This window comes from Exophiala spinifera, assembly GCF_000836115.1.
Source record: "Exophiala spinifera strain CBS 89968 unplaced genomic scaffold supercont1.3, whole genome shotgun sequence".
NCBI classification, from domain to species: domain Eukaryota; kingdom Fungi; phylum Ascomycota; class Eurotiomycetes; order Chaetothyriales; family Herpotrichiellaceae; genus Exophiala; species Exophiala spinifera.
The window spans coordinates 2,539,994-2,552,175 of NW_015622515.1; the positions used below are offsets into that span (position 1 = coordinate 2,539,994).

General features: G+C 52.2%; 5 protein-coding genes across 5 annotated transcripts; 2 read left to right on the forward strand and 3 right to left on the reverse strand.

Annotated features, from left to right (window-relative positions):
* Positions 1-1,924: 1,924 nt before the first annotated feature.
* Positions 1,925-4,065, forward strand: PV08_04660 (uncharacterized protein; the record flags this gene model as incomplete). Its single annotated transcript, XM_016379005.1, has 2 exons — positions 1,925-2,357; positions 2,420-4,065. The coding sequence occupies 2 exons, from the start codon at positions 1,925-1,927 to the stop codon at positions 4,063-4,065; spliced, it is 2,079 nt and encodes a 692-aa protein (XP_016237682.1).
* Positions 4,066-5,638: 1,573 nt separating this feature from the next.
* Positions 5,639-7,102, forward strand: PV08_04661 (uncharacterized protein; the record flags this gene model as incomplete). Its single annotated transcript, XM_016379006.1, has 1 exon — positions 5,639-7,102. One exon carries the CDS (start codon positions 5,639-5,641, stop codon positions 7,100-7,102), a length of 1,464 nt encoding a protein of 487 aa, XP_016237683.1.
* Positions 7,103-7,547: 445 nt separating this feature from the next.
* On the reverse strand, positions 7,548-8,335 carry PV08_04662 (60S ribosomal protein L36; the record flags this gene model as incomplete). The annotated part of the gene is made up of 3 exons (XM_016379007.1): positions 7,548-7,628; positions 7,811-7,993; positions 8,279-8,335. The coding sequence occupies 3 exons, from the start codon at positions 8,333-8,335 to the stop codon at positions 7,548-7,550; spliced, it is 321 nt and encodes a 106-aa protein (XP_016237684.1).
* A 382-nt stretch (positions 8,336-8,717) lies between these two features.
* Positions 8,718-10,028, reverse strand: PV08_04663 (uncharacterized protein; the record flags this gene model as incomplete). Its single annotated transcript, XM_016379008.1, has 1 exon — positions 8,718-10,028. The coding sequence occupies one exon, from the start codon at positions 10,026-10,028 to the stop codon at positions 8,718-8,720; it is 1,311 nt and encodes a 436-aa protein (XP_016237685.1).
* Positions 10,029-10,285: 257 nt separating this feature from the next.
* PV08_04664 (uncharacterized protein) lies at positions 10,286-12,040 on the reverse strand (the record flags this gene model as incomplete). The annotated part of the gene is made up of 1 exon (XM_016379009.1): positions 10,286-12,040. The coding sequence occupies one exon, from the start codon at positions 12,038-12,040 to the stop codon at positions 10,286-10,288; it is 1,755 nt and encodes a 584-aa protein (XP_016237686.1).
* Positions 12,041-12,182: the final 142 nt, after the last annotated feature.

Below are 12,182 nucleotides of genomic sequence, written 5' to 3' on the forward strand. Positions count from 1 at the left end.
GCCGTTGTGTGACTGCTCCGCTGCCCAACAGAGTGCTTTGTCACATACCACGACGCGTGAAGGCATGATTCCCTAAACCCGACCCCCCCTTTTTGGTGCTACACTTATATCTCGGTACTCTTCCTCGCATCTGGCTTCTCTCGACACAACTCGTTCCAGGGGTCCATACTTTCGGTCAAATGTTGCCTCCGGTGCAAGACAGACTCGGGGACATCAGTCGTCAACTCCAGGAATGCAATGAAGAGCTGGTTCGAGAAATCAACCAGCTCACTGACGACATCGCGCGACTCAACTCGTCGGCTCCGAGGCTAGATGCAAAGCGTCAGCAAGTGTGTGAAAAGAATCAGCGTTGGCATGATACCCTGGCATCTCTCGAAGAGCAGCTCGATACCATTTTGGAGCACGGTTTCATCCAGCCCTCAGAAAGAGATCCAGGGCACGAGAAGCTCCCCACTCGCTGAAACGGTGTCAAGATCACGGTTCTGCGTGTCCACATCGCAAGAAATCGGCGTCAGTCATCCTTTCCTGGATCAATCCCGCGAGGAACAGCCATGACCGAGGCGGATTCGGGGCCCTCCAACACTCTCTGTCTTTCCTGATCCGCGGTGGTCCCTATTAGTCCAGTCTTTTCTTCGCGACGATCCACGAAGGAAAGACATGTCTGCCATACGATTGCAAAGACTGCTGGGAAGGCAAATCGCTTATACGCATTGACAAGGGTGAAGTTTAGCGGGCGAGAGCTTGGCCGAGTGCACCACACTCTTTGGCATAGTTGACTCGACACGACGAATAATGCCCGACGGCAGCTATCTTGACAAGGCAGCTCGCATTCCAAAGAAGTATGTGTTGAAGACGAGCGCGAACCATAACTGCTGGAGAAGGAGTTTGACCGCAATAAACGTGTATTTCGAGGCATAGTTGAAGTTGATGCCGAGGAAGAGAAACCCTCTCAACGGTATCGGAATGGTTTCCTTTCAGACTCAACAGACATATCACCCCTACCAACTATATCCTGGTATTGACGAAACTGCTCCAACCGCGAGCATTTTTCGTGTTCGATGGCTACCATATCGCTCCATTTCGATTTGTTGCACTAGGAGGTCTCTAGTCAGATATGTTGTTAGAGATGTTGCCAGGATAGTTGACAATGCTCTCATCCGCTGCATGTGAATGGATTACGAGAAGAAATTCTTGATTGGACGGAGTTAATGACACCATAGGGGGCCACGAACATCCATTCCAAATGGCTTTGGTGAATGCGGAACACCTCCCACAATCGGGTCTGGTGTATGAGATGTGTTCTGAAGCTCAGCAGTCTTCATCTGAGCTTTGGCGAACACACTTTTACTCAATTGACGGTTGGGAGTGATGTGAACGTTGCCGAAAGCTGCCACGAGTCCAACTGGCTGCGGTCGTCATACTCGTCTGTCCACGTAGACGACACTTGCTGATACTCAAAGCTCCGCGCTATATACAATCCGGCTATTGCATAGACTGTATCAAGGGCTCACCTAGCACTGGCCTTGTTCTCGAAAGCCACGTTCGGGTTCCATCCCAACTGAGGCACCTGTGTCTCTTTTGTTTACATTCCCACCACAAGCAACGCCACAGCCTCTGGGGTGATGCGATAACGTACGCTGCTGTTAGACCGCGAGACTGGCATCTTCAACAGCGCCTCCAGGATCCTCTCGCCGCAGTTGTTACTCATCTGACCATCCAAGTCAGTTCGGTTGGATGAACACTTGCAACATCTAGTGGGCCAGGCTAGAGAATGTTTCATACCCATCGTTTCACAGCTCCTTGGAATCCGAATGATTGGGCTCTCTCAACTCCTGCCTGGCTTGGCAGATACCTAACGGCGTTTCAGCCTGGCGATGGTGATGAGGTTGGGTTTTTGGGAACTCTGGATCTTCGTCTTTCCAAGATGGCTTTCTGTACTTCGTGCAAGGGTATAACGCTGCCATCAGCGTCTGAAAATGCTGGACACCCTCTGCACGATGACTGGCTCTCCCTACAACGCTCAGCCGAAACATGTGATCTCTGCCGTTTATTCCTGGACCATCTGCGAGCGAATATTGAAGCAAGGGTCGTCGAGGAAATCGTACGCCTATGCACCGATCATCAGAGACCGCTGCAAATACCCATAAGAGCACACTATATCCGTGGGATGTTTCTCCCCGAAGACCGCCATGAGTTACAAGAAAAGCCAGCCCAGAGATCGCATCTCTCGTTAGCTTGTGGCCCCGTCAAGGAAAACGAGGAAGGGAGCGACGACGGATTGCCACGATCAAATTTGGCGAAAAGCCTCTTACGGCGGCTTCCCATTTACGTCGGAGTTCCAGTCTATGTCTATCCTGGTACGAGTACTTGACGAAGCAATTCCCGAAATAGCTACACTCGGCGACTAACACATCCGCAGGAGATCCCTTGTCGACATCGCGTATTCAAATTCGCGAAGCGCTCAGCAGAACCTCACTCGACCTGAAGGTTCTCACAACAGTCAAACAGTGGCGATCTCATTGTTTGACAACACACCCTGAATGCCGCCTGTCCGATTCTCGAGCAAAGATCTACCCGACAAGACTACTCCATCTGCGGAACGTCAAGACCACTGGTACAGCACAGATCGTTCGAACTTCGCCGTCTTTCCCGCACGACTACGTCGCATTGAGTTATTGCTGGGGCGCCAAGTACCGCCGGTGGCTAGACTACGTCAAGGCGTGCCAACGGGACCAGGACCCCTGGATCGAAATCGACCAGATGCCACAGACGCTCCTGGATGCCGTGGCAAGCACCCTTGCCTTGGACTTTGAGTATCTATGGATCGACTGCCTCTGCATCCTCCAAGGGAACAAGAAGGACTGGCTAGAAGAAGGCTCCAAGATGTGCGAGATCTACGGCAACGCAGCGCTGACCATCTCCGCCAGCGACTCTCGAGACTGCCGAGACGGATTCATAGCCATCCGGACACCACTACAGCGCGAGGGCATCGTCTTTCCTTGCCTCGACGAGTCAGGGGCCACGGGGAACTTGCACTTTTGTGCGCCGGGCACAGCCTTTGATGAAATCGTCGGCCGCGGCCCCGTTGCTCGCCGGGCGTGGTGTCTCCAAGAACGCCAGATCTCGCGACAAGTCTTGCACGTCTGCCGGAGCGAGGTCTTTTTCGAGTGCGTGCGCTGCCTCCGGCACGAAAGCGAACGACGGGCCGACGACGAATTCGATCCCAACGACGAATGGTGGCGCTTCCACGTCTCGCTCGAACGACAAGGCCCCTATGCGTTCCCCCGCAAGCCCTCGCCAGACGTGTACAACGTCCTCTCGTGGTGCGGAATCGTCGAGGACTATTCGCGACGAGACCTCGCCTTCGTTGAGGACAAGCTCGCCGCCATCGCGGGCCTAGCTAGACGTGCCCAGCGTATACTTGACTCCGAATACCTAGCCGGACTATGGATGCATCGTCTTCACATCGGACTCTCCTGGCAGATCGCCGCGGACATGCACGCGACAAGGGCCAGTGTATACCGCGCCCCCTCGTGGTCGTGGGCGAGCATTGACGGACCCGTGAGCTACGACCGCAGCGACGGCTTCGTCCAGAGCGACGATGGCTTTCTCGAGTCCGCGATACAAGTGCGGGACACGTCAGTGTCACTGGTTGGCTCCGACCCGTTCGGCCCTGTCCAGTACGTCGACGTCACCGTCTCGGGTCTACTGAAACAAATCCCTCCGTCGGATCTACTGCAAAACAGCATCCTTGAGTACCCGGCGTGGATGAGCGGTGCGGCGCCTCAAATCGGATGGTACCTTGAGGACGAGAAGCGAGTGTTGTTGGACTCCGGCACAATCGCCTGTCTAAAGATAGCTGTGAAACCGTTCGGCCCAGGGCCGAGTCTGCCTCCGACCAACTCTATGCTCATCTTGGAACGGGTCGGGGACCACCACCGTCCTGACGGTGGCGGTTACGGTGATCGCAAACCTTTCCCAACGTACAAGAGGGTAGGATTCGGACAAGTCTTCGTCACGGACTACTTTGACGACTGTTCACCGAGTACTATTACATTGATTTGATTTGAAACAATAGCGCTCCGTAATCAATCGACCGGTCAACTGACACTACCACCGTACCACCTGAACCCGAGAGGGTTTGCTTCTGATTGACTGCTCAAGAGCCGTTGTGATTGTCAAACTTTTGTACCCGAGAGATTCACGCCCCCTGCTTAAGCAGGGCAGCACGCCAGCACTAAATACCTTGGCTACTGATTAGGTGGGTAGCTACTCGCCGAGTCAGACAGCGGAGGCCGTCTGGTACCGTACACCATCCAGAGTACGTCAGGGAGGTAGGTACCGAGAAGCCTTGGAGAGTATGCAAGCGCAAGGTACGTGGGTACGACACCTCCGTAGCCCTGTGAGTGGTCGGCATTAGGAACCTTGACATTCCTAATGTCCGATTCAGCCTGCCGCCTAGCGCGATATAATTCAATACGTACGCGAGGCTGAAGAACATGAGGACTGGAGTTACTCAAGTATCAACCCATTGCTCGAACAGTCAAAGAGACCCTACCGGACATAAACGTCAAGAATGCTCCCGCACGTTGAGGAGTCGACTTGCTATATATGTAATACAGAGGATTCAACAATGGAATGACTTTTTCTGCCTTTTCGTAACAAGCAGTAATTAATCGTATAAGATTCCCCAATCCCAAAAAAAGAAAATCCGTTCCCACTTCAACGAGTGATCCTCAGGCATGGCTGAAACTCGCGGCCAGTGCCTCTGCGGCGCCATAGAGTTCGTCATCACTGGTGGCCCTCTCACCTCTGTCCTTTGTCACTGTACCAACTGCCAGAAATCCAGCGGCTCATCGTTCCAAGCGAACTGGTTCTGCATGGAAGAGGTGAGTCGGTCAAGATCACGGCCTCCATCATCAGGGGAATGTCATCTGGGGGGAGAAGCAATCGTTGACGTAGCAATAACAGCAATTCGTCCTTGTCAAAGGCGAGAATACCCTTTCATCCTATCGTGACAGCGCCACGGATGCAGGAACCACCGTCCTCCGGTCCTTCTGCAGTATTTGCGGATCGAATTTGTTCACCGTCAACCTGGACAACCCGGCACTGAAGGACTTTCGAATAGTTATGTCGGGCTGTCTCGACGAGCAGGCACGCAAAGACTTCGTGCCTCAACAAGAGTACTATTGCAAAAGGCGGCACGGGTGGGTTGTGCCGGTGGAAGCGAGCGAAAAGTTTGAAGCAATGTTTTGAAAGAGCGCACGGTAGAATCTCCGAAATGGCGATAAGATCAAACCATCTTAGGCGTTTTGATGTAGGACGCATACATATTTCGTAGCTTGTGTAGCAGACATCGATAGAGCTCTGGCGATTTACGACAGGGTCATGCCATACTTGAGCCGGAGCTTGAACGTGTTCGTGCGAGAAGGAATGAAAAAGGGCGAACACATGGAGGAGTAATAAGGCTGGTGAGAGTTGTTTGCCCTGGTCCATCAGGCTGTACTTTCCCACCAACAAGGCTGACTTGACTCCACATCGTAAACATCATGCTCTCGAGCGATTCGAGCATGCCTTCTCTTTCTCCACAACATGCGCTATCGTTGTGTCTCGAAACCCAGTAACCCAACATGCCATTATGACCAGCGGAGCCAAACGTTCTTTCTTCACGAAGCCAGCTTGGGCTGCGCCGACAACCTCTAAGCCATCGGAGAAAGAGTCCTCCGTCTTCGGGCGCACCGATATTTACCGCGACATCCTTCAGGCCGAGCAGGAGAAGAAAAAGAAGGCTGCGAAACCCAAGCAAAAGACGGGGAAGCAGGAACGCGAGGAGCCTGAAACTAAGAGAAGACGGGTATCAATCGAGCCGGCAGAGCCACAGGAGAAGAGTGATTTCGAGTCGGACAATGACAGAACACACAGTCCAGCAAATGTCAAGAAAGAGAACGGACCAGGTCGACCCGGGACCCGAAGCACCCCCCGTAAAGACAAGTTGCCAAGTGTAGGTATTGGTCAGTCGCGTAACATATACAAATCGCCCGCAGAACAGGAGAGTCCAAGGCGTAAGGTTGTCGTGCTTCAAGATGGAGATGAAGAGTCCGAGGATGATCTGGTGATATGGACACCTCCACCATCCAAAGTTGGTAGCTCCTCGGCATCCAAACGGAAAACAGAACCTCCTTCCGAAGACGAAGAGTCGGAGGAGGAGGAAGACGCTTATGTTCGCGAGTTAAAAGCCAAAGCTCGGGAAAAAGCCAGACTCCAGCAACCCAGCATCGAAAGAGACAGATCCAATACACCCCTCCGTGCATCCTCAGCAGCATCCGAACGTTCAAGACATCTATCGGTGGACAAACCGCTCAGCCGCCCTACTTCATCAGACTCAGCACAAGGCTATGGACGTGCGACACCAGCCTCGGAACAGGAAGACGATCCCCATGTCCGCATCATGATCCGATCTGAAATCCCCAATACGCAGGCGTTGATAGTCAAACGCAAAGCATCTCAACCTCTGAAACAAGTCAAAGAATTTTGGTGCAAAAGGTGGCAACTGGATGACAAGACGACACGCAAGGTCTTCTTCACCTGGAGGGGAACTAGGCTGTTCGACTCAACCACGATGCGTGGAATCCTGCTCAAGCTCAAGACCGAATACAGAGAAAAGAGTGCAAGCTTAGGATTGACCGATGACGAATTCGATGAAGGTGTGGACCAGGACAAGGACCCAAGCCATGGGAACATCTTGATCGATGCCATGACACCGGAGTTATACGAAGAACAGCAGCGCCAGAAGGCGCGCGAACAGAGCCAATCGCAGCGGGAGCAGGAGCAAGAAGACGAAGAGCATACTGCGACGCCGGCGCCGGAAAGTGATGGCTCCATTGTCATCAGACTCGTTGCACAAAATCTAGAGCCGATGCAGCTGCGTGTAAGGCCGCATACGACGATTGCGAAAATCACACGTGGGTTCGTGGCAACGCGGAAAATCGATGAAGGAAAGACGGCGTACTTGATTTTTGATGGTGAGAGACTAGATCCCGAGAAGACTGTCGAAGACATCGAACTGGAGGATGAGGACGAAGTCGAAGTTAGTATACGGTAGCAAGTGCACAGGCATGATACAACTGCTTGGGGCCATGGACTGTTTTCTCGTCCAAAGAAAAACAGGACTGGCGGATAGCAGTTTGGGTGGCATATTTTGGACGACAGAACATGATTTTATGAGAGGATGACAGTGTTGCCCAGCACCTCCAGGAGTTCCTCTTGATTCGTCAAAGACCTTGTCATTTTATTTGTTCAGAGGCTGTTCTAAGCGAACCTTGACTTGCTTGTGAAATTTCCAGTAGACCATTCTTCTGTGAAGTTAATGGATTTGGAATTCGCCAGACATATCTCCGCTTGCGATCCGGTATCATCCTTTCCTTTTTTTGGATTTCGAGTAAAAAAATGCGCCAGGTCGAAAATATGCCATGTGCCGTATCCACACTCTCTCATGTTGACAACCACATATCGTGTCTCCGTAGTCCCACGACTCACGACGCGGCAGCTTAATGACCGGCTCTTCTCGACTCGGCGATGACTCGTTGCAGGTCGTCGACCTTTCTCTTTGCACGGCCGAAAGTACCGAGCTGTTGAAACTAGAGTTAGCCTTTGAACCTGACAAGCCCAGGAGGAACGCTCCTGCAACCCCTAGGTCCACACATCTGCGATACAGCAATACAATAAACGATCCGTCGATTGCCGTAGTTCGTGGAAGGCGTCCGGGGTGACCATTTCAAGGGTAGAGGAAGAAGTCAGGCACAAAACATACCCTCTTCTTTGCGAGCTTTCTCGCTCTCTTGTCCTTGCTGTTTCTCAACAATTCGATAACGCGACGCTCATATGGGGCAAGACCGGCAACTTCCTTGACGATGTCGCGGACGAAAGCGGTGCGCTTGCTGAGGGCTCCCTTGCGGCGGGAAATGCGAGGCTTGGGGGTGATGGGTGTGACTTGCTACAAAATTGGACAAAAGTCTCGTCAGCATTCTCGGGTTCGTCTCAGGATTTTCCAGGAAAAGGAACACATGATCCCGTTTCCTTGTAAGCCCAGTGGGAGGCAACAGATGAGTTATTGTGTGAAGACAGGGTTGAAAAAGCTTCTCGTGGTGTTCCCTTCTCTCCCCGTATGCTGCCAGGACAGATTCTGGCTGGAACTTGAATCCTGATCCTCAACCCTGTCCCACACAACAACGTCCTCATCTTACTTCTCGGGGCTTCGAAGAGAAATGGGCAGACTCACATGGCCCTTGTTCAAGCCGACGGCGAGGCCGGTCTTTGGGGTCGCTTCCTTCGCCATCTCTGCTGACTGGGTTGGCGACGAGGGTTCGAGTCGGTTGTTGTCGAAGGATGAAGTGGTTCTCGGTTCAATCGCAAATGGCCGCAGCGAAATCTCAGGTGCGGTGTGCAAAAACTTGGCAGGGAAGGTAGAGCGATTGTGGGCTCCGAAATGGGAATGGCGTGGTCGACCAGTCTTGGCAATGTCGCTGGGACGCCGCCGAAGGTTTTCTGGCCTTTGCCGGCTGCCGGCCACAACCGCCCAGAACACAAGTATCATCGGGTCAGGGACAAAAGGCAAATAAGTACTCCTACTGTATCCGCACGGTAGGGCAGTCCTGTACAAGAATCTTCCATGTTGTTTTGAGCTTGCTCGTGTTCTATGGCTTCGTTCGGCATCTCGGCTACAGTGAACGCAGTAGTAGCGTCTTGTATCCATCCAATGCCTCCTCCAGGTCCCCAACGGTCAAGCCTTCATTCTTCCCGTGGGCGACCAGAATACTGCCCGGGCCGTACAGATATCTCTTAACGCCATCGGCCACCTTCAAATTCGGTATGTCCGTACCGTAGTTCACAGTGATGGTGTCGAAGCCGTCAACACCGTCACCATCTAACTCAATCGGACCATACCCTTGAGCGAACTCGAGCTCCAACAAACCCTCTGGATCAACTTTCCGAACTGCCTTTGTGGCCAGTTCTTTGAGCTCGTCACTGTCGCCCCCGGCGAGTCTGAACGTGATAGACGCCTCCGCATACTCTGGTACAACATTGCCTGCAACACCGCCGCGCATCAATCCGACATTAACCGTGCTCTTGCCGTACTTCTCGCTTCTGGGTAGACCTCCGGCATCTTCGGGAATATCGCCCAACCCGTCAAGCGCAAGCAAGGCAGGCAAAATCATGCTGTTCGCACTGCGCCCGAGCCAGGGATATCCCGAGTGTGCAGCCTTGCCACGGGCCTTGACCTTGACCATTCCAATTCCCTTGTGCCCGGTCGCCAGTTTACCCTCTGTAGGTTCCCCAAAGAGAATGGCATGGTAATTGGTGTTCGTCTGCCTGTACAGGTCCGACGCTGAGAAATGTCTCATCCCATCGCCGTGCGCCTCCTCGCCAACCACAAAGAGCAGTGCAACGTCCAAGGGGTCGAGCTTCGCGTCCGGATCGGCCAGTAGATCGAGTAATGCCTGGATCTGGACTGCTACGCAAGCTTTGTCGTCGACAGTTCCCCGGCCGGATATCAATATGTCCTCTCTCGCGGTCTTCGCCGGCGGGAGTGACAGCGAGTACGGAATATGAGGCGGTACGGTATCGATGTGAGAGCTCAGCACCACTTTAGGAGACGGGATGGCATCGACGTCGATTCCGGAATACTTTGACGGATCTGGATAGGCGTAGATGTTGTAACGTGGTTTCGTGCTGTTCCTTTCTTCTGGTTGGGGGACGCTTTGGGTCTTGACGGTGAAGTTGTGAGCTTTCAGGAGGGATATAACCAGTTTCCCAACAGCGAGCTCATCGTCGGAGATGGACTCGACCTCGCAGATCGCCCTGTGCAATGATAGCAAGGGCGAGGCAGAGATCACATCCTCCAATTTCTCATGAGCAGCTCCAGGCAAGGCGGCGGGTTGTTGAATTGGTTGTTGATTGCTCGCGGGGATCAGCGCATCAACTGTAAGAAACGGAATTACGACGCCCACCGCGCACCACAGCAGCTTCATGTTCAGTGCTTCTTGATGACAAGGAGAGAATTACAAAGGACCTGTTCTTGTGAGTACAATCCAGAAAATACATTTGAGGTTGTATAGCTCTATTCTGCTCTCCAACATTTACCTAAGCCATTAATTGCGACGAACTCCGCAACCACTTTCGACCGAGTCACAGCGTCACACTAGCAGCAGCAACTGGAGACTAGACAATGCTATAGGGCGTATCGAAGAATTACGATATCGTGGTGATATATGGCGCTATACCAACATTACGCTCTTGATTTACCTGGAGCATTGCCGTTTGCTTTAGGCTTTTCTTTTTTCCGCTCCCACACCATGAGATATCCCTCTCTGGTGAACAATGTTTCTGCTTCAGCTCTCTCTACATACAGATCTTGAATTTCCATCCACTCTGGCAGGTCGTTCCTCTTCGCATAGGCAACTGCTTTGTCGTGAAGCTGCACCTTCCAAGCCACTCTTTGTCCGTCAGCGCCAGCGGCCAAGTTGGCAGCATCAGCAGCATTAGAATCCTCCCCACCGCCAGTGGATACAGATGTTGTGTCGAGAATAATGTTGGCAGCCAGCTCGTAGAGAATAGGCTCGCCGGGAGGATGGAGAGCAGGATTTGGCTCGACATACGGTGACATATCTAAGCCTTTGGGCGACCCAAACGTCACAATGGTGGGATTTCTCTCCGAGACAAATTTGTTCACGGAGAATCGTTTGACATGGAATAATAAGTATTGTGGAAGCGGGTGTAACAAGCGATGACGAACTCGGTGTGCTTGTCTCTCCGACGCGTTGATGCCATTGTACTTTTGCAATAGAGTCGTCAGTGGCACCTGGGGGATGATATTCTTTGACTCGACAGCGTCTCGAAATAGGGGAACAGGAGGTAGATCGAGAGTAAGGATCATGAAAGGAGTAGTATTGGTTGTAATGGTAGAGGAATCTTCGAATCTAAGCCGGTCGCCAGTAGTGTCGGACTTTGCGGTAATGGCTTGTGACTCTACCCGTAGTTTTCCTTGGAAAGTCCTTTGGATGATGGACGACAAGAGCTTCGTCTTCGAACCGCCAAGGCTCAGATGTAGAGTATTGAGAAACCAAGACAGGAATTCCACTGGATCTGATTGTTGGGTAAGAGTAAATTTTTTGGATGATCTCAGTGCGATTTCTTGCAAGAGTTCATGGGGCGACACATGGGATCTGAAGGCTTTGGAGTTCCAGATCTTTCGTACCAACGCGCTGAATCGTACCGGGAGTTGTGGTGTCGTCTGCGGGAATTGGTGCAACAAAAAGAAGTTCCTGATCGGCGCAACATGGGCTAGAGCCTGCACAACCACGTTCAGGTAGTCATTCGCCTTGATGTTGTTCATGCCAATGAATCCAGGCCTATATTTCTTGTTCGACAAATCAGTCGAGACTCTGGGATCTTTGTCCAACTTGCGCACTTCGTCCTCGGTGAATTTGGGGTCAACCACATATTTGATGTCGTCCAAGCTCTTATTGTGAACCTCATAACCTTCAGGCAATACGTAAACTTTCTTAGTCTCCATATTGATATAGACATGGTGATCGACTTCGAGAGCGTGGAAGTATGCGTGCGATTTCGGGCCTCTGCCTTGGAAATACTTTCCGCATACGAGGCATGCATACACATTAATATTGGAGAGAGTGATGGAACAGAGTTTTTCAAAGTCGAAATCGAGTAGTGTCCGATTAATCGTGTCTAGATAGAGATCGCAGTATCCCTCCGTTGGTGCGGCCTGTCGCAAAGGAGCGTTGGGAAGTCTGTCATCTTCAGTGTCGCTGTCGGATTCAGGGTTTTCGTCGGCCTCTTCCCTGACTGCGCTCGTTCCTCCGTTCGTGGAAAGAGGCTTCCTCTCATGGTTTGCGCCGTTTCGTATCGTGGAAGTTGATTCGGGTACCCCTTCTGGGACGTCTTCCGCACGGGGTCTCTTATTCGACGGCGACGCCTCGACAAGCAGGTTCTCAAGAGGTTCCTCTGACTTGCGTTTCGACATGATCTGAGAGTGAGTTGTGAGCCAACTGGGCTCTCTGAAGGAGAAAAACAAAGGTGGGAAACAATTTCATCGCAGGCAACAGCCTCGTCAGATATGATTGGCCACTGGTGAAGCGCGAGGCTGTCTAATCATCCAAATCGTG